This window comes from Letharia lupina (assembly GCF_014066315.1).
Source record: "Letharia lupina isolate WasteWater1 chromosome Unknown contig_6, whole genome shotgun sequence".
NCBI classification, from domain to species: domain Eukaryota; kingdom Fungi; phylum Ascomycota; class Lecanoromycetes; order Lecanorales; family Parmeliaceae; genus Letharia; species Letharia lupina.
Genome location: NW_023502975.1, coordinates 632,037 through 655,550, shown reverse-complemented (window position 1 = coordinate 655,550; position 23,514 = coordinate 632,037). Strand labels below are relative to the sequence as shown.

At 50.9% G+C, this 23,514-nt stretch overlaps 6 protein-coding genes across 6 annotated transcripts; 4 read left to right on the top strand and 2 right to left on the bottom strand.

Moving 5' to 3' along the window:
• Positions 1-750: 750 nt before the first annotated feature.
• On the bottom strand, positions 751-1,577 carry HO133_009085 (uncharacterized protein; the record flags this gene model as incomplete). Its single annotated transcript, XM_037299946.1, has 2 exons — positions 751-1,091; positions 1,151-1,577. The coding sequence occupies 2 exons, from the start codon at positions 1,575-1,577 to the stop codon at positions 751-753; spliced, it is 768 nt and encodes a 255-aa protein (XP_037154772.1).
• A 2,056-nt stretch (positions 1,578-3,633) lies between these two features.
• HO133_009084 (uncharacterized protein) lies at positions 3,634-4,427 on the top strand (the record flags this gene model as incomplete). The annotated part of the gene is made up of 3 exons (XM_037299945.1): positions 3,634-3,789; positions 3,853-3,975; positions 4,047-4,427. 3 exons carry the CDS (start codon positions 3,634-3,636, stop codon positions 4,425-4,427), a joined length of 660 nt encoding a protein of 219 aa, XP_037154771.1.
• Positions 4,428-4,870: 443 nt separating this feature from the next.
• HO133_009083 (uncharacterized protein) lies at positions 4,871-7,414 on the bottom strand (the record flags this gene model as incomplete). The annotated part of the gene is made up of 1 exon (XM_037299944.1): positions 4,871-7,414. The coding sequence occupies one exon, from the start codon at positions 7,412-7,414 to the stop codon at positions 4,871-4,873; it is 2,544 nt and encodes an 847-aa protein (XP_037154770.1).
• Positions 7,415-8,670: 1,256 nt separating this feature from the next.
• Positions 8,671-11,558, top strand: HO133_009082 (uncharacterized protein; the record flags this gene model as incomplete). Its single annotated transcript, XM_037299943.1, has 2 exons — positions 8,671-11,163; positions 11,214-11,558. 2 exons carry the CDS (start codon positions 8,671-8,673, stop codon positions 11,556-11,558), a joined length of 2,838 nt encoding a protein of 945 aa, XP_037154769.1.
• Positions 11,559-11,934: 376 nt separating this feature from the next.
• HO133_009081 (uncharacterized protein) lies at positions 11,935-13,004 on the top strand (the record flags this gene model as incomplete). The annotated part of the gene is made up of 2 exons (XM_037299942.1): positions 11,935-12,470; positions 12,524-13,004. The coding sequence occupies 2 exons, from the start codon at positions 11,935-11,937 to the stop codon at positions 13,002-13,004; spliced, it is 1,017 nt and encodes a 338-aa protein (XP_037154768.1).
• A 3,832-nt stretch (positions 13,005-16,836) lies between these two features.
• HO133_009080 (uncharacterized protein) lies at positions 16,837-19,357 on the top strand (the record flags this gene model as incomplete). Its single annotated transcript, XM_037299941.1, has 3 exons — positions 16,837-17,809; positions 17,859-19,243; positions 19,301-19,357. The coding sequence occupies 3 exons, from the start codon at positions 16,837-16,839 to the stop codon at positions 19,355-19,357; spliced, it is 2,415 nt and encodes an 804-aa protein (XP_037154767.1).
• Positions 19,358-23,514: the final 4,157 nt, after the last annotated feature.

Here is a 23,514-nt window from a genome sequence, read left to right as displayed (position 1 = left end):
TGGATGGGATTCGAGGAAGGCTATACCCCCGGGGAAATCGCGACTGGAATTTGATGGGTAGCGACTGTCTAGGTCGCGCTCGCGGTGGCCATTCTCCACAGGAAGGCTTTTAGAAATCTTTCATCCACCGCGTTGCTGTAAGTGTAGGAAACCAAGAATACCATAGTATGATGTCAGCGCCTAGAACAGTCGATGTGCACTTTACCACATGCGCACATATCAAGGCGGGGTGGTGCAGAAGGAAACATCCCGGATTCACCACCAACAGTAGCAAAAAGGCAGAAGAAACATCACGACTAAACCGTCTCCGTATTCGCCACGACCGTGAACCATCCAAACCTCTGCACAGTGAGCCAAATCGCCGAGGGCAGTCCATTACTGAAAACCCCAACCGACACATCTCAAATACCTCCTCTGCCATCCCTTTCCGCCCTTCTTCTACTTCTCCCACGTACTAGTACGTAGTCCAGCCCGATCCCGACCTCGCGCCCTTCTTTTCAAGAAAACCCGGCCGGATCCCACATCGTCGTCGGCCGGCAGAACGACCCCCTTCGACGCAGCGTGTGGAATACGCGCGCGGCGTGGTTTGATCTGGAAGGACTGGATGGATGGATGGATGAATGGATGAATGAATGGAAGGGAGAAAGGAAGGAATTCTGTCCTTTTGGCTGATCCTGGGGAAGTCTTGGATCTTTTCCATTTCCATTCCCGATCCTACCTCGGCCGACCGGATGTCCTCCCGCTTGTTGGTCACACAGCATCTACGGCCTCCCTCTGTCTATGTCCTCCGACGAGGCTCCGTTTGCCATGCTGCTTGGCCGGGGCCGGGCACGTACTCCCCACGCAACAGCTGACGTAGTCGACGTTGCAGCCGCTATCGTTCGGATACGTATACGCGGCGCCCCGGCACGGCTCGAAGAACGGCGCCGCGGCCGTTCCCTCGGCTTGGTCGCTGGCGCAGAGGGGGTTGTAGCAAATGGGGCCGGGACCTTCGTTGGCGCAGGTGATGGGGTCGGCGAAGAGGGGGTGGTTGCAGCCCGTCACGACGGAGCCGCCGCAGGAGCACGTGATGGGGATCGTGTAGCCATCGACTGCGGTCGAACGTTGGCGGGAATTTTATGAAGTTGGAGGGAAAAGACGGTCGACTTACCGTAGCTGACGTCGATGTTCGGCTGATACGTAGGCAGGCTGAAACTGCCTTCGATCTTGCTACCACTGTTGATTACAGACATGACCTTGCCGACGGCAATGCGGCCGGCCCAGCCACTTGGGTAGATAATGGTCGTCGCGCCGCCGAGAGGGCCAGGCGTGGGGTTATTGATGGCGCTTGAGCTGCCGGAGTCGTGCTGGAACGAGATCGACAAGCCAGCTCCGAAGGAGTTGGTGACGGCGATGGTCAAGGGGCCGGCAACTGCTGGTGCTGCGCCGACAGCAGGTTTAGGGGCCGGGGTGACGGTGGGGTCGAGAGCTCCACCGATGGCGGTGCCGAGACCGTCTTTGGAGATGACGCCTTCGGCTGCTAGGGCTGGGGATGCGAGAGTGAGGAGGAAGGGGACGAGGGTGTTGGTGAGATGCATGGTGGTGATGTTGGAGGGCGATGGGATCAAGGTATCTTGGTAGGACTGGGGTGTTGGAAGCAGAGGAGAGCGCTGCTCGGATATTGAACGAATTCAAGAGTCGAGACATCTCGAGGGCTTTATATATAGGTTTCAAGAACTTCTCGTCGCCTCGCGTTGCAATGACCCAGGCCCTGCAACCGGGACCGGGACCGTTTGGGCAAGAGCACGAGGCGGAGTTTGAGCCTGCAACGTGTTTGCACCAGATCTAGCACGTATACAGCGTCTTTGACGATCAAGAAGCATGAATGACTGGATATCATTTCGTAATCGAAGAACCATTGGTCTTCCTCGCCGGTCCAGAACACTCAGATAACGCGGTCTTCTCTTAGGCCACATCGGAAGACGCATTTCTTAGGCCATATTTGCACAGGTCCGACCTATTATAGCAGCATGGTGGCTGACCAATCGATTGAGACATTCACTTTCAAGTGACCGCAACATTCCAAACGATAGGATGGCAATTGTTTGGTCTACTCTGTACACGTTTTTAGCTGTCGGTAGTGATGCTTGAGCAGATCTGGAAGGTGCAGTAACATCAGAAGATTCCCTGTCTACAACGCTCGCAGAGTATCCTTGAGATTTATGGCCAGCCGAGTTTGGATATGCTCCGCATGACAAGATCTTGGTCAAAGGTTTGCTGCGCAATTTTCTGTTGATTCGGGAAGCTCATTCGAGGCTGACTTCGATTCGATAGCTTGATAGAGCAGGAATGTAACGTGAAGACGTGATAGCTCCGAAGTAGTGTTTAGGACTGCTCTGGGCGTAGCTATGAAATATTCCCGTAGAAAGATCAAGTCTGACTAGTTTCTTCGAACGGTGGGCAAGAGCGGACTTTAGATTTATTCAACATCTTGGAAGATCAAGGTCTAGGAATGGCGCTAAGGGGGTTGCTGCTTCGACAGATGTGGCAAGATAGTGGCAGCGACCGAGATGGAAGCGGGCCCCCAATGTCAAATTTTAATCTTGAGTTTATCGCAGCACTTGCTCAGAAAGGGAAGACGGAAGACAAGTGCAGAAAGACGATTGACACATGGTGAGTCTTTCTGCTAGGCAGGGCAGCGGCGTAGCTTCAAAGGAAGAAGGGTTTAGATACCAATCGAGTACTTGAACCGTTCCTGCATTAGTTTTGGAAAGCTTTGTGCAAGGGATGAGTCTTTTTGACCGTTCAGTAAATGTTTTCTTGTCCGGAAATATTTGTAGAGTGGCTCGATGGAGTTGTCAACAGCTCCTGCAATAGCAATGCACGGTCAAGTGTCTCTCACGACTATCATCCTAAAGGCTTGTTATGAGGTAAACAGCATAAAGAGATGTCCCAAAAAGAATGCGCAGACGGCGAAGACCCACCCCCCCACACCCGTGTTGCAGGTCAGTTGTAACCGAATCCTAATAATCTCCGCTGCCATCTCAGAGCTCGATTGCGCTAAGCAGGGTCATTGAAGCGGGTTTGGTGCTTTAAGTGGCATTAACTACCTAGTCAAACTGCAACATAGTCCAAGCTCGGAGCCAACCCCGCTCGGTAGGCGCTGAGCTTTTTGAAATCCGACGTGGACAGCTACGCTGCCTGCGCCATTTTGTCTAACGGTCAACAACCGTGTGCATACTTGTTCGCGAACCGGCACAGGAAGACATCCGAGCTCGAGGAAATCTCAGTAGTCAGCTGGAATGATTCTCTAGGTCTTGCATTCAGGCTACTCATTTGAGCGGTAAGCAGGGTAAATACGGCACAGGAAAAGCCCCTCGTCTGCAGTTGCTGCCTTCTCATGAGTAGGCATTGAACGTCGACGGTTGCCCGCATCTGACGCGTGCATAAGATCGAGAAAGCCATACTGTCATTCCGTAATGTTCAAGTCATTTGACAATGGGAGGTGGTAATGGTCTGCACGCTTGGCCAGATTGAATATATCTCGCGCTTAGCTCTTTGATGGTAAACGCGGGAAGCGCGCTTCCAAAGCCAAAACAATAAAGTAGACCTTGAGATCCATAAGGAACATTGAGCATTGCCCAGACCTTCGAAATGGCTTTCCTGCAATCTCTAAACCTGGCGCACATTCCTCCAGATTTAGCGGTCCATATTGCACTGTACGCAGACGTGCAGAATGCGCCTTTTCTGCGGGACCAATTACTCCAAGGCAGTCCCGCTTTTGAGTATGCTCTCATCGATGCTACTGTAGTGCGTAAGCCTTGCTTGCTGCAAATCTAGGTGCTGAGAATGCAGTGTTAATGGTATGGGTAGATTCTCTCCACCACACATGTGCTAGCAGCCGTCTTTAGAGCGGCGAACGACCATTTGAACGGGAGATTGAGGAGTCGGAACGTGCACAGCGAGATCGTGTTTAGTTTAGGGGCGAATAACAACGTACATCCTCTCCGTTATCGCCATAGATGGCCTCTTCGGAGTCCTGAGCGGCTTGCTGATTTCAGTGATAGATAGCACAATCCCTCCGCACATTCGGCATCACCGCTACTACCACTGACCTTCTCGCCATCAAGCTCTCCACGAACCCTAGCATCACAGCGTCGACTGTCTCTGAGCACCTGGCTGCCTCGGTGAACGGTACTCCAGTCGAGTTCAGCGATGCCACTCTGGCAAAAATGGCAGATGGAGGAAAAATCAGGAAGCTGTATAAGCTTAGTGGTGTCGGAGAAGCAGATTCAAAGGGCAAGAGGAGGCGGAAGGACGGGAGTGAGGAGGGCAGTGGTGGTGTCGATGGCATCAAGGCAGGGAGTACAGGCTATGATGCTGAGAGGGAGAGGAAAGAGCTCGAGGTTGCGATTCTGGGGTTGATGGCTTTGAGGGGAGCGGTGTGAAATGGAAGCTTGAAGACGAAAGGTGGCTTTTAACGACTTACGAGAATTCAGTGGCTAGTCACCCTCTGCCTGGATTTTGACCTTTTCCCGTATGAGAGTCTGACGCAATGTGCGCGTAGAGTCGCGAGCCCAACGGCCCGTTCGCCTTGGAACACAGTGCTCTGCGGCCACATCAGGCCTATCTTCTGGTTTCTGATTTCAAAAGATGTCTTCAGTTATTGGGCGGTACTAGTACAGAGACGGACTTTGTAGACGACGAGGCAGGTGGCAGGTTTGAGGGAAGCTTTCATGGGACGAAGTAGTCATTGTGTCGTTCGAGGCATGAATAAATATCTTGTGCGGTGGACTGCATTTTCTCCTACAGTCATAGCCAAGAGCATTTAATAAGCAATCTGCCAGCGCTCCTCCGTTTCTAAAAGCACACTTGCCTACATCGCTGCTAGTTACCACCTCCCCCTCGCACCACCCCTTAGATTCTCCCTCCAAAGACAACAAACACTCCTTTCCTCACACCACTCCTTGACTAGACCTGGCCATACCTCGTCGTCCTCGCCCACCCTGTCCAGGCCTTCCGTATTCAACCATACAGTAAGGTCTTCCAGGACGATAGGATCATACATCAGCATCTTCTCGTACCAAGTCAGGTTCTTGACGTCATGGGTAGGTGGAAAGGTGGTGACAGCTTTAGTTATTTGGGAGAAGAGAAGTACTCGGTTCTTGTCTTTGCTGGCAGTAGTAATATTAGTGGTCGAAGTTCCGAGCTGTTGACTTAGCTGAAGTTGGCCAGGTGACTTTGGAGGTGAACGCCGGCGCGGTGGGGAGGGAGTCGGTGGACTCGAGTCGTAGATTTCGTCGACTGCAGCTGATACCAGAGCTTCCGACAGGACTGCTTTCGATTTTCGCTTTCGTTTCGGTGGTGTCGTCGCTGTTGGATCTTTCTTGGGTCGTCCGCGAGGCTTTTTTGCCGGTACATCGTCATCTTTGTCAGCGGTCGCTGCTACCACGTCGGAAGTTTTAGGTGGCCTTTCTCTCTTCTTGGAAGGACTTGTTTGTTTCAACGTCTCAGTGTTGATATTCTCGACCACGGGCGGTGGGAGGCCCACGTTGGCTGGAGCCTCATGAAGAGTCATCGACATTTTACTTTCCCAACATCGTTTTAATAGCATGATCATTGCCTCTCTTCTCCTGATAGTTTTGAATTTGTATGAAGCAATCTCGTTACGTAATTGGACGTCAGTGAAGCCTTCATAATTGGGCATCTGATTCGTTGCAGGCTTTGCTATAGATGTTTTCTTGACGGGAGGTTTACTCTTTGGACGGTTTCTCAAACCAGCTTCGGCGACAGATCGTGGCATAACCAGGTCGGGCTCTTCTATTTGTTGCTGAAGGTCTGCAGTGTCTTTCAAATTGAGCTTGGGAGCAATTGACTCTACTTCGCCAATATGTGAAGGTGCGCCGTCTTCTGCTTTGAGCTGGGGTTTCAAAGAATCTGGCACCTTTGGAGCACTAATACGCTCTGTCGCAGCAGGGATCGGCTTTGGTGTATCCGCAAGATTCACTATCTCCGCTTCGACAAGAGAACCATCGATGTTCCGAGACGCCGCGGACCAAAGACTTTTCAATGCCGTTGTTGCTCGCACATTGGATGATCTTGGCCTGCCGGAAGGTAGATCCAGGAAGTCGTAGTCTTTTGCCGGAAGTTGCTTTTGCTCCAACGTCGACTCTGAATCCTTCATGGCCTGCTGAAGATCTTTAATAAAGGTTGGTGATTCTTCACGTACGAGCTGACTGGATGTGCCAAAGATCAGCTCTTGATTTCGGGCATTCTTCATAGCCGACTCTGGCGAAAGTAGGACGGGCTGCTTCTGGACCGACTTTTTCGCTTTGCTCGTCTTTGGTTTCGACGTTGCCATTGTCTTCACTGGCGATCTGCATCTCATTGTCACAGGCGTGTCAGGATTATCAATTGCACCTCTTGCATGAATCACCGATTCAGCCGTGGGAGTCCCGAAATATTGCAGCAATGATGATGCAGCCATAGATCTTACTGGTGCAAAGGGAGCAGTAGCCTTCTCCGTGACAGTTTGCGGTTTCTTCTTGGGCGACTTGCATCTCTTGGGCTTCTCGGAGACGCGAGGCGCGGGCACGCCATTCACAAGCTCGATTTTCCTTCTCTTCACTATTGCCTCGCCGTTCCCTTGGCGAGTGCTTTCGCAGATAACAACAGAGCTGTCCTCTTTCTGTGCGAAGCCAAAGTTGCCCAAGAGGTTACCAAAACCAGCAGTTAGTGGCTGCTTCGCTAGAGTTTCGTCTACGGGAAGCTCAGAGTCGACAGATTTCTTGGGGTTCTCCGATAGAGTAGGATCAGGAGCTGTATTTTTACAGGGCGTCCATTCCTTTCGCCTTGTGATAGCCTTCTCTAAGCATAAATCTCGGAACTCTTCCTTGGCTCTCAGATCCTCTTCTTGCGTGGAAGCAGGAGGTCTCGGTGGCGCAGGAACAACTTCCTTCGCCTTCTTTGTAGGACCAGCGGCCTTCTTACCAGCGTTCCCAGCGCCAGGTTTAGTAATCTTGGTCTTCTTGATAGTCGTTTGCGCCTCACTCTCGTCTTTGCTCTTTTTCTTTCGGCTCTTCTTTGGGGCGAGAATATCAGCGTTTTCAACGGCATTGGCTGTCCGGACCACCGCTGTCCGGATGACCTTTTCCTGACCGTTCTCCGTGTGCTTTTCGTGTAGCACTCTGGGCTTCCTGAATGCTGGTACCTTCTCCTTCTTGGCCCCCAGCTCCTTGGGCTGTTGTTCCGTAATCTTGCCGATACTCTGCATGTCGTATCTTTCTGAAGCTCCCAGTCTATTGTTACTCAGAAGGGGCCCCGCCTCGTCAACCGAGCGAGCTCTGCGCATTAACGTCGATGCGCTTGCAAACCCCGTCGCGGCATCTGTGGGGATCGGTGTCGCCCTGCTGCCACTCACCAGGCTTGGGCACATGACTGAGAATAACAGCGATGGAGAAGGTAGTCCCGGTGAGGAAGACCTAGCCACGGCGGCCGCATGAGGTGGAGTGATTGCAATGGGGGAGCAGGAAGGGGAAGAGGAGAGCACGGTGGTGGCCATTACCCTTTTGGCGGAGCGCAACCCGCGCTCGAAGGAGATGAGACGCGTCAGGACTGGGGGTTCATTGCCTCTGGAATCCTAAGTACCACAGTACAGCAAGATAAATTGCACATGAACGTGTGTAAATAGATTGGTTGCAATGGAGTCAACACTGGGTCTCTCGGGTAATGGTGCCACGCATTTACCTCGCTACTGTTTGTATCTCGGTAATAGTTTGCTCGGATCGTTACTATGTCTAAGTCTTGGCATCCCCTCCCCACCCCCCGCCTGGGGAGTCTTGGCACCTGCAGCTGCTCAGCCTGCTCTCTGTGTCTCGTCTGCCAATCTTTGGAAGCTGGTCTGTGCACCCTCAAGCCTGAACCCACTATTGTTACTGAAATCTTTCCCGAACACTTGCGTCGTTCCGACTGCGGTCTTCTCCGTCATCATACATATTCAATTAATACATTGAACTGGTCTCTAACCTCTAACCCTAGGCTGGAGAGCAACTTGGAGCGCTTCAACTCAAGACGTTATCTAATCTTGTGCGGGCGTCGCGTATCCATAAATCTGATACACTCGTTTCGAAAGCCTACTTTGGCAGTCATTCGCGGCGGTTGTTCTCGCACGACATAACCTTCTTTGGCCTTCCTGGTATCTCAAGCGCATGCACGACATACCACTCGCTTTTGAATTGAGCGCTTACCACCCACAGCTGCGCCCCACCGAAAGTGAAGACCTTCAGAAACACGTGAATTTGACGAGCGGAAAATTTGATCCACTGAAATCTCCAACATACAAGAGACACGGTCGTATGCGACTGGATACTTGGAGTCGAGGGGTCTCGCGGAAAACAATAATCAGTGCTGTCCACCAAAACGCACCTAAAACGCCGCTGCATTCTATCTTTGGCCCAGCGTTGGCCCATTTTCCCCGTCTCGTCAGAAGATTGCATTCAACTGGCCAGACGTTTCTGGACTCATATAGACCAACAAAGTTCTGCACGTGAAGTTCTACACGCTCCAGATCGTGCATAAGAAGCTCAAATGTCAACAGTCTAAGGGATGCTGCCGAGTTCTCGGCGCTCTCCTCTCGTTTCGAGAGCAAGAAGGACCCCCACGCGTACCTGATTGGTGGCCAGCAACTTCGAAATGCGGCGTCACAGGGCGGGAGCCCCAACGTTTGCCAGTAAAGCGAACGCGGCTCCAGTCCCTGATGCCTTGTCGTTGATCAGGACCTTCAATTCTGAGACAAATCCAGCGAGACCCATTCGACCATCTCCTCTTACAGCATCGACTATCCATGGCATACCACTTGACATGTACGACCGCATACGAGCATTTCCCCTCTTTCTTTCCGCTCCCGACGCGTTCCTCGCTGCCATTGGAAAGCACCTGCGGCCTCAATCACACGCGCCTCATGACTACATTTTAACCGAGGGAGAAGATGCGAAGGCTATGTACTGGTTGGTACGTGGAGCAGTGGCTGTCACTTCAAGAGATGGGGAAAGCACATACGCTGAGCTGAAACCTGGGGCATTCTTCGGAGAGATTGGGATCCTGATGTCAATACCTCGGACGGCCACAATCGTTGCACGTACCAAGTGTCTGCTTGTAACATTGAAGAAAGAAGATCTTACGAAAGAGCTTCCCAGATTTCCCGAGGTCGAGCGAGCTATCAGAGACGAGGCTTCGGAGAGGTTATCTATTCTGAAACGAAAGAAGCAGGAGAAGCTGGCATCCTCTCAATCCGAACCACCAGCCACCTTGGGACGAGGGGAGAAAAGAGCGCGGGATGGCGAAGACGGCGATATTGTCATGCCAGAAGCAGATGACAGACGGCAGAATGGGATACAGACTAACAAGAAGCGAAAATCACCATCACCAAGCCTAATTGATACGACTGTCTCAAGCGCGCTTGGCGATGGCCTTGTGAACGTCCGACAACTTTTAAAAGAATTGCCTTTGTTTTCCGAACTACCTCCCGATATGCTACATTTCCTAGGCTTGAACGCCCAGCCATGTACTTACCCGCCATTTACAGACATAATTCAGCAGGATTCGCAAGGCCGCGAGGTATTCTTCATCGTTCGAGGAGAGGTGGAAGTTGTTGATGAGAAGGCCCCTGGGCAGAATTTACGCACGCTGGCCAATGGTGCTGGCCGAAATATCAAGCGTGGAACCCAGATCAAGGCCCGCCTCAAGCAAGGCCAGTATTTTGGAGAAGTAGTTAGCTTATCGCTAGCGCCACGGCGAACTGCAACCGTTCGCTCGGTGTCGTCGGTTGAATGTCTGATGATCACCGGTGAGGTTTTATCGAACTTTTGGTTGAGGTGCCCTCCAGCCGTGAGACAGCAGGTCGAAAAGACTGCGAGGCAACGGCTGAAGTCTGGCTCAGACGGTGACGTTATCATGACTGACGCTGAAGACTCTACGCCTCCTATCGCACAGCTCGCTATTGCCGAACGGACCAAACACAAAGGTGCGAGGAAGAAATCGGTCCCGAAGGTGACATTCTCACATACAAAGCTTGAAACACCTCGTAAGCCTAGCCGAATCGAGGACCGTCCAATCATTGAACCTGCTGATCCTGATCCCTTCATGAATGTGGATCTCGACAAGTCATTCTCGAGGTCACGGCGCAGCTCACTCGCTCCACCATTGACAGAAGGCGAGGAAGGCGAAGGCAAAGAAAACATCGACCGCCGAAATTCACCACCCCATATTGTATCAACGCCTGCCAAGAAGCTCAAGCATGCCATGTCGCCACCTGAGACAAGTGCAAAGCCTAAGCGACCGAACACTTTGCAACGTAGACCGAGCGAGTTCAGCCAGGGTACGCTCCCAGACAGTGTGTTGATCTCCATTTTCAAGTATTTCGAGTTGCACGATCTTATGCGTCTTCGTTCGATCTCGTTGCATTGGTCAAAGCTGCTCAAGGAAACTCCAGAACTCATACGAGAACTTAATCTTACGCCTTACAATCGCAAAGTCACAGATGAGGTTCTGGTCCACCGTATATGCCCTTTCGTCGGTACGAGGCCTCGAGTCATCGATATTAGTAATTGCTTCCATATCAGTGACGAAGGATTTGCAGCTCTTTCAAATACCTGCGGCGCGAACGTAACTACGTGGAGGATGAAGAGTGTCTGGGACATTACAGCCCAGGCAGTCTTAGAAATGGCAAACAAAGCTAAAAGCCTCGAGGAGGTGGATCTGAGCAATTGCCGTAAGGTCAGCGACAACCTACTTCAACGAGTTGTTGGCTGGGTGGTCCAAGGCAATCCACAGAACAATGCGCATGGACGCCACGCAGCCGCAAGATCTGTCGGTGCGCCCATACCTCCCAATCAACCTCCTCCTGGAACTGTTTTCGGATGCCCAAAGCTCAGAATCCTCACTTTATCCTACTGCAAACATGTTACGGATCGATCGATGGCACATATGGCTTATCATGCTGCTTCACGGCTTGAGTCAATTGATTTGACTCGATGCACAACCATCACTGATCAGGGATTTCAGCACTGGGGTCAGTTCCAATTCACGAGGTTGACGAAGCTCTGTCTCGCTGATTGTACCTATCTGACGGACAATGCTATCGTGTATCTGACGAATGCGGCTAAGGGTCTCAAAGACCTTGACTTGGTAAGTAGCATTATTGAGATGCCAGGACTATGAGTTGACCACGTTCACAGTCATTTTGCTGCGCTCTCTCAGATACGGCTACGGAGGTCTTGGCCCTTGGCTGTCAGCAACTGAGGAAGCTCAACCTATCATTCTGCGGCAGTGCAGTATCAGACTCGTCACTCCGCAGTATCGGCCTTCACCTTCTTGAACTGCGTGATCTTTCTGTCCGAGGATGTGTTCGAGTCACTGGGGTCGGCGTCGAGGCTGTTGTTGACGGTTGCCACAAGCTCGAAGCGTTTGATGTTAGTCAGTGCAAAAATCTCAACAAGTGGCTCGAGAGCGGAGCCATGGAGAAGTTTGTACAGCGAGTGAAGTTCGAGACGGTGGCTAAAGGGAGGGCCAAGGTCCAATGACTTTGTTTGCTGGTGTTTAGAGAGGATATTGGGGGAAATTTGACTGCATGTCAAGCCATTTATTGCTGCATTTACAGCTGAAAAGCTTGCTTTGCTGTCTGTGAGCGTATGATGATATCACGAGAGTTTTGAACATAGTCGAAATTTGACATCTTTTCTACGCCTCCATCTATTTTCTTTCACGCCTTACTTTGCTTAGGTACTTTAGAACCGATGATGGATTCATGAATAGCGTCAAACCTTGCCACGACATTCGCCCTAACCTTCTAATATACTAGCGGCATTCTTAAACCCGCCTCTTCTTCCCGAATGTTCCTTCGTTGAACCTGACACTCTATACACAATCACCTTGAACTCGACGTACACAGCAGTAATCATGGCGTTCGTCCTTCGTCGGCCGATGTCCATCACCACATGCATCAAGCAGCTTCCCAAACCATCCCAAAGCACAAGCCGTGCATTCCATAGCTCGCCGAAACCCTCTACCTTCACCACGAAGTCATTCACACCCATCACTGCCCTCACCAAGTCTCGAAATGCCTTTCGGCAATCCTTTCGTCGCACCTACATGCAGCCTGGCGGCCAGGTCGTGCGCCCCGACACCGGCAGCATGGCCCAACGGCTCCTCTACGGCGCCGCCATCGTCGGCGGTACGGTAGTCGCCACGAATTTCATGTTCAACCGCGAGACCCGAGAAGATGGCGGCATGCCACCGTACGAACGGGCGTTCCTGAACGAGACCTTTATGCACACCGGGCTGGGTATCGGGATCATCGGTGTGGCGGCCAATGCTCTGCATCGCAGCGGTTGGAGTTACAGGCTCATGACTGCGAATCCTTGGGTCGTCATGGGCGTGGGACTGGCGGCGAGCGTTGGGACGATGTATGGGACTTTTGCTACGAGCCCTGATAAGTAAGTCTGGGTCCTCCGTCCGGGGTACGATGTCAAGCTAAAAGCGATACCAGCTACGTCCAAAAGTATGCCCTCTGGGGCGGCTTCAACCTGTGCCAAGCCGCCATCCTCTCCCCTCTCATGTTCATGCAACCCGCCATTCTCGCGCGTGCCGGTCTCTACACAGTTGCCATGATGGGCTCCATAGCCTTTGTTGGTGCCACCGCCAAGCAAGAGAAATACCTCTACCTTGGCGGACCCCTGCTCGCCGGTGTCGCCGTCGTCGCTGTCTCGGGCCTTGCCCCCCTCGTTCTACCTGTCACGGCGGCCAGGACGCTGATGTTGACTGAGAAGATTTGGCTGTATGGTGGATTGGCTGTGTTTGGAGGGTTTACGCTTTATGATACGCAGAAGATTCTACATCACGCGCGCTTGGCCAATGCAGGGATGGTGAAGAAGGACGTTGTGAATGAGAGTATCAGTCTGGAGCTGGACTTTCTGAACATTTTCATCAGGATGGTGCAGATTTTGGGGATGAGGAACCAGAGGAAGTAGGAAGGGTTCAAGCCGGGGTTGACAGCATTGCGGGGGCGGTTTACAGGCGGTGAGACTCATTTATCACATAGGGTACTAAAATGAAGACCATCCCTCTCATATCATTCCTCTCATACCACATATTGCAATCGGTTGACTCACTGCCTGCTGTACCTTGAATGTCGTGGATCTCACTGCCCCACGCTTCGGCCAATTGCCAGGAAGACTAAGATTTATGCCGGCTTCAACCCAGAGATATACACCGCATGTACAGAAAGGTCATCACTCCAGCTCTATCGGGCAACGGACTCGGCCATGGACATTTTCGGTTATGGTTTCAGTGTCTCACTCTCGCCAATTACGAAGGTCAACTTGAATGCAGCTCTTTCCCTGGTAATAACATCAATTCTGAGGATCCTCGACTTTCCCTCAAACCTTGAGCCCCTTTCCCGTGTTCGACTTCCGGTCTGTGCTTTCCTACTGAGCTGATTTGGTACGTAGGCCGTGATTTGACTGGCTCTTGCTCTTTCGTGCTTTGCATATGGGGAAGGGACGGCTCACCGTCCTAGGTACTTCATTTCCTCTGCGGCCCTTGTTTCTCTTCTCTTTTCTCTCTTCAAGCATCCAGAATGTCCTCTGCAACAGCAGCAGACTGGATCACGGCTGGAGCCACAACGATGATAGCCGTCATGGCATGCATCGCAGTCAACGGTACGTTCAAATTTTTTAATTCCCGGACCGAAGCCACCCCCACCGACCCTCCTCCCCCAGTTGTTGTCTTGAGACTCTCGCGGCTGGAGGAGGTGGTTCAAAGTCAAGCAGAGAGGATCAAAGCGCTTGAAGCGCGGGAACGTCGTTTCGTCCATCTGCTTGGGAATCTGGCGGAGGCCCTGAGACCTCCTAGATGAGACTGACGTGCGACATAGGGAGCCCTCCAGGTCGGGCTGGTTCAAAAGACCTGGGGCCCTTCGGGGTACTCCAGCAAGCTCGCACCTCATCGTGGTGCTGGGGTAACCTTTCGGGGTGAAGCCAACGCGAGCACTCGACTTGTCTCCTTCGACTCGCACGCCCTTCTTGCCCTTTCGCCTCAAGCTCACATGGAATAGTGGAGGGCCTGTGCCGAAGTATTGCGGATATACATGGGAATGCTGCCGAAGGTGGAGGTAAAACTGTGGGGAGAGAGGGGGGTGGGTTTGCGCTGGCACAGATAATGCTGTCGATGCTGTATCTTGCATGTATCCATAGGTCTTTGAATCTTGGACTTGATCAATGACGAGGTTTTACCTTTGCTTACGATCAAGTGCCTCTCCTGTGATACAAGTCTCGGATGCTTCCATGCTCATATTTGAATTTCGTGCCCTTGAACAGGCCGTTCCCCTCATCCCAGATATGACTACGCCAGTATGGATCCAGGGGAGAGGTTCCAGCTCCAAGGTCCTGCCAGACATAAAGAGTCGCCTGCCTGTCTTTGATTGTTATCCGAAAATCGGTTGGACATCGATCGCAAGAATGTACTTCTTGGTGTGAGCCAAGCTGGCCGTCCGCGACATTGGATGCCAAGCGTATCGCTGCAAGCAAATGGTTATCGGGGATGAGAGGCCCACCAGCACCTAGATGCGGGCAGATTTGGAAATGTGCTCGCGAAAGAGTTGAAAACGATATTGGTTCCATAGCCGTGTAGAAGACAAAGATTGTCATCAAGATAAATCTGCCAGAGATGATTATTGGCTCCGCGCCAAAGATCAGCCCCATCGAGCCAAATTGGGGAATGGAAACGGCGAATCTTTGCAGGATGCTCGCGCGGTAGTCTTGATGGATATCTTTGAAACGGGTATACTTGATTGCCAGCTGCACATGACGAAATGCTATGGCGTAGTAAGGCATCAAGCGGTGACGGCTCCAAGTAGTCTCCAGCGCTGGGCATGGCTTATGAAACTTATCGTAGCCCGTGACAGGGAGGTCTTTAGGATCCAGAAGATGCAATGAGCGGCAAGAGGTACACAATCGATGATCGGGTAGAACATCGCCCAGCGCAGCCAGACACTCGAGGCGTTCAACGGCGGTAGCTTGTCGGATAGCCAACAAGCACTGGGAACGCAGCGTATACCACAAATCTCTGCATGTTTGAGAGAGCAACACCCTTTCCGGCAAGTGGAGCTCGTCAAAGATGTCATAAACGAGATCGAGAGGCAAGTCCAAAAAAGGAGAGTTCTGCTTCACAGCTTTCTTGCTTGTTGTGCGTGAAAAAAAGGCAAGCAGCCGGCGTATATCCATGATGGGCTGCCAACGGAAGGTCGAGGTCAGGAATGAGTGATCAAGAGGTATGTACCATACTTTTGAAAATTTGATGAGGAAAGCTTCTAATAAATCCGGTACTCAACGGCTAATCCTCAACAATTGGCTTCGAGACGGAGGCTTTGCATATAAAAGTTTGAAGGAGTCTAAAGCCTACAAGCCATAGAGTATTAGCAAAAAGGAGTGACGGATGTCTCTTGTCGTTTTGGACATATTGAGTGTCGAAGGTCCCCTGATCAGTGTGATGCCAAGGATTTTGCACCTATCACGCCTTTCGCTCCACTTCCAAGACGAACGAAATTTGCGTCAACCTTACCCCACTTGAGGCATTTTTAGCCATATGTACGGCGGATGACGGCTGACACTACGACAAAACCAAAAACGAAATCTCTTTTCGTTTTTTTCTTCGCGATTTCTAGTAATTCTCTTTAAAATATTCTTTTTAGAATATTAGCTCAACTCTTCGAGAGGTACTTTTCAAGGCACTCTTTAGGGGCTACTCTCCGGGGTACTCTCCGGGATACTCTCCGGGGTATTCTTCCGGGTATTCTTCGAGGTATTCTCCGGGGTACTCTCTCGGGTACTCTCCCGGGTACTCTCCCGGGTACTTACGACGGATATTTTGTGAAGTTCGTAAAAAAAAATATATATATATATAATTTTACGGGACTTTCCGTGGAACTTCCCGCGAATTCTTTTTTCGCATTTCGAGTATTTTTTCGAGTGATTTCTCGAGTAATTCTTTAAGAAACCCCTCAAGTAACCCTCTAAGTGCTCTCTAAAATACTCTTCTCGAGTACCTCCGAAAGTATACCCTCGAATAATCTCTTAAATCCTCCTCGAGTATCCCATAAAGAATCCCCTAAAGTATTTCTCTAAAATATTTCTTTAGGAAATCTCTTCAAATATTTTTTCAAAGTCGCGGGAAGAAAAAAAAATTAAAGAAAAAAATTGGTTTTGGTTTTGTCGTAGTGTCAGCCCTCGTCCGCCGTATTATGGTGAAAACCGCCCTAAAGTATTGTCGCGAGACTCGGGTGGTCGTTACGATATAGAGGTGCTTGTTGGGTCAGCTCTCAACGGCTCAGCGTAAATCAAATTTCCAGCAACGAAAAGCAACAAGGCCATGATTGACAATCTATTGGGTCACGGCATCGAAACAATTATGATAGAGAAGTTCTAGATACGGTGAGAATGAAGAACGATACCAATCATTTTAGTATAATCATATTCACCATTATTACACAGATGCCTTAAGGTAAGGTACTCTGTCAAGAAACTTTGAAGGGCAATTGACGAGTAAGGTAGCGGCGGCCAATTCTAGGGCCATGCTGTTCCGGGGTGCTTACCGCGCCTATCGCCATTGATACTTACTTTAGATAACCACTACTGAGGCCTTGTATCTTACAACATAAGATACATGTTTCAAACGCATTCGGCATCTGGTCCAGTCGTCCTACTTTGTACAATTAGTTGCTGCTTGTAAGATACTGATCCACACAGAGATGTCCAGCCCCTCCTGCCACAATCACGCCCTAACAGGCTGCCAAAAATCCTAAATATGTCGAACAACAGAACCCCAAACGAACAAACCCCCCTCATCACCACCTTAGTCGTCGCCCCATCCCGTCCCCGCTATTCCCACAGCGCAATCCGCCGCTTTTGCACCATCGCCCTCGGTACTACCCTCATAGTCGTCACTATCCTTTTCTTGGTACCCGCGAGATATCTGCCGGGTAATAATACTGAGAGTGAATGGTCGCCAAGGCATCATAGCCCATACTTGCCGTGGTACTCACCATACGACAATCAGGGATTGTCGTACAAGGAATTGACGGAAGTGCTGCTGGAGACGCCGAAGCCGGAGAAGGCAAGGGAGTGGCAGCAGTATTATACGGCGGGTCCGCATTTGGCGGGGAAGAACTTGAGTCAGGCGGAGTGGACAAGGGACAAGTGGGTGGAGTTTGGGGTGGAGAGTGGCGTTGTGGACTATGATGTTTACATAAATTATCCGCTGGGACATCGGTTGGCCTTGCTCGAGAAGGCTGGGGCTGGTGAGGGAAAGGTTGCGGTTGCTGAGAGAGATGAAGGAGGATCAGTGGGGAAGAGGAAAGACAAAGGAAACCAAAAAAGGGGGTACAAGATCAAATTTGAGTGCAGCATGGAAGAAGACGTCCTGCCGGAAGACCCAACCAGTGGACTTGACAACCGTGTGCCTACATTCCATGGGTACTCTGCTAGTGGCAACGTCACTGCACCGTACGTTTATGTGAACTTTGGGACATATAAGGATTTCGAAGAGCTGCAACAAGCAAACGTCAGTCTGGAGGGCAATATCGCAGTCGCCAAATACGGTGGGATCTTTCGAGGTCTTAAAGTAAAGAGGGCGCAGGAACTGGGAATGGTGGGTGTTGTTCTTTACACGGATCCGCAAGAAGACGGAGACATTACCGAGGAGAATGGGTATAAGACGTATCCGAACGGGCCGGCAAGAAATCCGAGTAGTGTGCAAAGGGGGAGCTCGCAGTTCTTGAGTATGTCCGAATAGAGCCATTGAAGGATGGCACAGCTGACACGAGCCAGGTATAGCACCTGGGGATCCTACTACGCCAGGGTATCCTTCCAAACCGGGTGTCCCGAGACAGGATCCTCATCACGCTATTCCGGCTATTCCATCCGTGCCAATCTCTTACAAGGACGCTTTGCCGATACTCAGAGCGTTGAATGGCCACGGGCCAAGAGCGGAGGACTTCAATAAATTCTGGCAAGGAGGTGGCCTGGGTTACAAGGGTGTTGAGTATAATATTGGCCCATCACCATCTAATTTGGTCTTGAATTTGGTCAATGAACAGGAGTATGTTACTACTCCACTTTGGAATGTGATAGGCATCATCAACGGCACGCTTCAAGACGAGGTGATAGTCCTAGGTAATCACCGCGATGCCTGGATTGCAGGTGGTGCAGGCGACCCGAACAGTGGTTCTGCAGCCATGAACGAGGTAGTACGCAGCTTTGGTGTGGCTCTGAGCAAAGGATGGAAGCCGCTTCGAACCATCGTTTTCGCAAGTTGGGACGGCGAAGAATACGGTCTCATCGGCTCCACGGAGTGGGTCGAGGAGTACATACCTTGGCTCTCCAAAGCAGCCATTGCTTACCTTAACGTCGACGTCGCTGTCAGAGGATCTAGGTTTTCTGCGGCCGCTGCGCCACTCCTAAACAAAGCGCTCTACGAAGCTACATCACTGGTTCAATCCCCCAACCAAACTATCCCAGGCCAAACGGTTCGCGACCTGTGGGATGGACATATTCGCACCATGGGCTCTGGGAGCGATTTCACAGCCTTTCAAGACTTCGCCGGTATCCCCTCTGTGGATATAGGTTTCGGTGCCGGGCCTGGGGATGCCGTCTATCACTACCACAGCAATTATGACAGTTTTGCTTGGATGGACAAGTTTACCGACCCCGATTGGACATATCACGTCGCTATGACCAAGGTGTGGGCGCTTTATGCGGCGGCGTTGGTGGAGACGCCGGTTATTGCTTTTAATGCTACTGACTATGCCGTTGGGTTGGATACCTACCTCCATTCTGTCAAGAACCTCACTACTTCCTCCTCACACGAGTCGGTCCGCTCCCTGCCCTCCTTCACCCTCCTCGAAAATGCCATCTCCCGCCTACACAACGCAGCCACCACCTTCGACGCCCGCGCTGCTGCTCTCACGTCCAAAATCAGCGAAGGTGTGCCATGGTGGAGATGGTGGCGCAAGGCACAGCTTTATGCCGAGGTAAAGAGGGTTAATGAAGGGTATAAATATTTAGAAAGGAACTTCTTGTATGAAAAGGGGTTGGATGGCAGAAGCTGGTTTAAACATGTTGTTTTTGCGCCGGGCGTATGGACGGGATATGCTGGGGCGACATTTCCTGGGTTGGTGGAGTGTGTGGATAATGGGGATAGGGATGGCGTTGAGGTGAGTAACGCTCCGCGAAGTCTATATGGAAATGTTGCTGACAGAGGTATTTCATAGCGCTGGAGTCGGATTATCGAAGGGAATATTAACGCTGCTACGAAATCACTCAAATGAAGTATCCGATGGCTGGTGTACATTAGACTTGATATATGGTGTATGAGGATCGATGTTTGGGAATGCTTGCTTACATGATACTCGTATCTTCGCCCTTTTGTAGATTTTGTTGCACCATACTTTTTGTGCAAGCTATCTGAGATTTGACAGGTTGCATTGAACTTTCCTCCATGTATGTCTATTTGGGCTTGACAAGCCTGCGGGGCGCCTTGACCTACGAGCGTGGCAGCAGGCGCTCTTCGCGATAGCACGGGGATCTTCAATACTCTGACAAGGCTGGTAGCATAATCCATAACAACCCACAGCCCCCCCTCCCCCCCCCCCAACTCAACACCGTCATCTCTGCTCCCTTTCCCCCAGAGGCATCAGGCTACTCGCCCAGCCTTTCGTTTCCACCAAAGACTCGTTCTTGGTGCACATCATCGGGCACCAACGGGCTACGCACTCGAGTAGATGATGGGGACTCGAAGGGTCGTCTTCGGGGCTGGGTTGACCGGCTCCTCGACAGAATCTGACATACCGTCAGCATCACTCGCATCCTTCCATGGGATTGACGTGGTGTCTCATCTTTCATGGCCACGTCTTGGCTTTGCCTCACCGCCCTGCTTCCGCTCATCTCCCAGCCTTGGGACCAAAGACCGATCTCCTTTGGCGGTCCCATTGGCGGGCGGCGGTTTGATTGGAATGTAACGAAATCGATCCGATCACTCATCGAATCGAGATCCTACCAAGCTTTTTTCCCTTGCTCTTGATCGCGAATGCAAAATCTCCACGTCCAACCCCCTGCCGGTGGGGAATCTGTAGAGGGTTGGGCCAAATTTTGCTCCGCGGGCCCGAGGGTGTCACTTTGAGCGCCTCTTGGCTGGAGTGAGCCCGGACAACCTCGCTTTATTTCTTCGACTCTAGGTCGTTCAGGGTCTCCCCATCCTTCACAACACGGATTGAGCCGCTTTTGTTCGGCGTCGATCCATGCAGGATCTTCGGCCTCGTCACCCTTATGTCTCCCCGCTGATAGGGTATGGCTATGGAATTCCCATAAATTGCGGCGTCGTCCGATGCTCAGAGTTTATCCTGGTCGTGAATGGAATCATCCGTTGCTTTCCCTCGACTTAGAACCTTGCCCTATCACTCCCGAATGTGCTTATGGAACCCTGGTATGATCTCCGTGCATCTATCCTTCGTTTCGGTGACGGGTGACACGAATCCCTAGATAATGTTTGCTCCATGTCCGCTTTCCAGGTAAGTAGATATATTCATGTCGACATGTCGGAAATAAGTGGAGTCCCCCGGCTGGATATATTTTGCATAATTTGGACATGAAATCAGACGATATTTCTTATCCGGGCGACAGCATACGTGTCATGCCAATACTGCAGGTCCTCTCGGATGATTTGTTGTGTCTGTGAGTGGGACATGGTTCGAAGCCATCCTTGGTTGGGCTATCCGTTCCTCTCTCCTTGCTGGTGATGGCACATATTGAATTCCTAATTAATCAGCTCGCCAACGCTGTCTTTGTGATTCCTCCCAATGATTTACTCGCCACGCTGACTTGGCAATCACTGTTACTCTTGCCCTTGACCACAATTCGGTGTCTCGAAAGATTTTATAACGTCACTTTCGACGGGTTGCCAATTGTGAGCTCCTTCTTCGAGGGAGACTATTTGGCGACGTTCTTTGCGAAGATTACTCCACAGTCAGCTTTACCTCCTTACCTCTCTTGGCCAGGCAGAGAGTTATTGCGGTAGGCGTGATAGTGATCGTTTGAGGTGGGAATCCAATTGGCAGGCATGTTAGGTTGCGATTATACGAGAATGCTTGGTATTGGATGAATGCTATGGGAAATGAGTTTGTAGGAGTCGCGATGAAGAGGAGAATGTGCACAGTGTAACGACGTGGAAAAGGAGGGATCAAACGTCAGATGAGAACCATGAGATCTGACTGAGGCGCGCTTAAACACCGCAACGACAGCTACAGGCGAAACCTTCCTCACAATAGAAGGAAGTGGTATCGTGGAAGTAGCGACGCCCGAACCATTCCAACTCATAGCGTGGAAGAGGATGAGTCATAGTGATGACATGGCAATTATCAGTATAGCTCCCCAAGGTAGGCAAACAACCCTCTCTACCAGCCTGTAGGAGCTGTGCTGAAATCGTGTTGATAATGATGAGGGTGACTTGGGTTGCTAGTTGCTGTGCGTACTTGCGCCGTTCCTGTCATGTCCGTTCAACTGAAAGACTCTAGTATGTACAGGCAATATATTTTAGCAAATTGACTGGCATTCAGTGCTATGTAGAGTTTAGCATGCTAACTCTGATTATGCAGGGGCAATGTAGGTAACAATGGTGCTTCGTAAGCACCCGCCTGTTCCTTTCTCAAATAGCACTTCCTCGCCTCTTCCTTCCTCAGCTCTCCCAAGCAAAGAAAAACCAAGACGCCCTCGTCTTTATTTGCCATGAGAGCCAGCAAGCAGAGGGGTGCTAGGGATTACGCCACCCCATAGAACCACGCCTGTTGTCACCTCAAGCAGTCGAATTGCAGGAGATAGACGAGGCGGCAGAGCACTTATGCTCCTTCTGGAATCATCGCATTGATCACAGATTATATTTTTTCCCGGTACTGCGTGGAATATTAATGAGAACACGGAGCAACCAGCTCTGTTCGCTTACGAACGCGAATGTATATGTTCCGAGCCTACCGAGCCTACCGAGCCTTCTGGCTGTGGGAAAGCTTCGAAAGAAAAACCACAACCTCAGGAGGAACGTTAGGCTCATCGTCTACCTTGAAGCACTTCACGAGAGCATCATTGGGCATTACATGATGGTAGACAACAGGATTGACTGAGACATTGGAGTGTCTCATAGCAAGACGGCGATGCCGCAAAGAAGCCGGCGCAGTATGATAAACTTCTGTTTGAAATACGCGGATCTCGGCAGGTTTTCCTTGATTGAAGTCGAGGTGCACGTTCATCTCGAGCTACCACCGGTTCCTCCCTTGAGATGTTTTGAATACATTCAAAAACTGAGAGTATCAATAAGGGCGCTTGTAGTCAAATGTCAATGAAGAAGGCTGCGATTCACGAGAAATTTTGGAGCCGATCTATATTTCATGGTCAAGCGAATCGCTCCCATCAATTCGGACCAGTTGCAGTATACGCTGCAATGTAATGACTGCACAGTCTCAACTATCGCGCCAAATGCTCGGAGAATTCCCACTTGCCGTCCTCCATGAGCTTGAGTACTCGATCCTGCTCATCTCGCACAGCCGTATCTTGTCTTATGTTGAGCGCGAAATTCCGCCACGACCGATGTTGACGACCGGTGTACCATTAATTGTCGTATGGACGGACTGATGGCTAGACTTCCATTGGGACTAGTCCTTATTGGGCAGACTTCTTGAGCTCCAGCAGGCGTACCCTCATATCAACTGGCTTGGCATTCTCGAGGCTTTCGATGCCACTCTTTGGAGGGAACATCAGGTTGTTCGACAGGTGAGGTGTGGCATGGTCGAGTTTGGCACACCTCACAGGCGCTCAGACCTCCTAGAATTGCTTTCCATTCAATCTTGGATACAGGTACCCGTGTCGTTTGAAGTTCTCAGAAAGACGTCGACGCGTGTATCGTGAATGATTCGTTCAGTACGCCAACACTCGGAGTCAAGGCATGGTGATAACCAAATGGGTAACACACTCCTGAGGTCTTTCCTCTATTGAGGTCTCAGAACCATCTCTAGAGCAACGCTTGCCCCGCGGCAACGCAACACAATGCCCTTTGTACCCGACACATCGATCAATTTACTAGAATTTGAGTGGTCAATCGCCTCCAATAAACAGCATCGATAGCCTCAAAGTGGGCTTGTTGAGTTCAACGAACAGAGTAGCTTGTCGGAGGAACTGTGCAACAATAGTGTGAGTATGCTAGTAGGTATGATAGTCCACAACAGCAGAGCCAACAGCACCTTCTCTGAGACTCATGTACCTGATCCAGCGCGGGTGTCGTCGATCAGGATCTTGAAAAGCTAGGGACGTTTTCAATGGTGTAGCTCTTTCGCATCACAACTGTGCACTCTTTTGTACTCGGATCGAGACCACTAACTTACTAATGATCGTCATCATGTGGTACCAGAATTTGGAGTCAATGTAAGATGACCGAAGGGCGAGT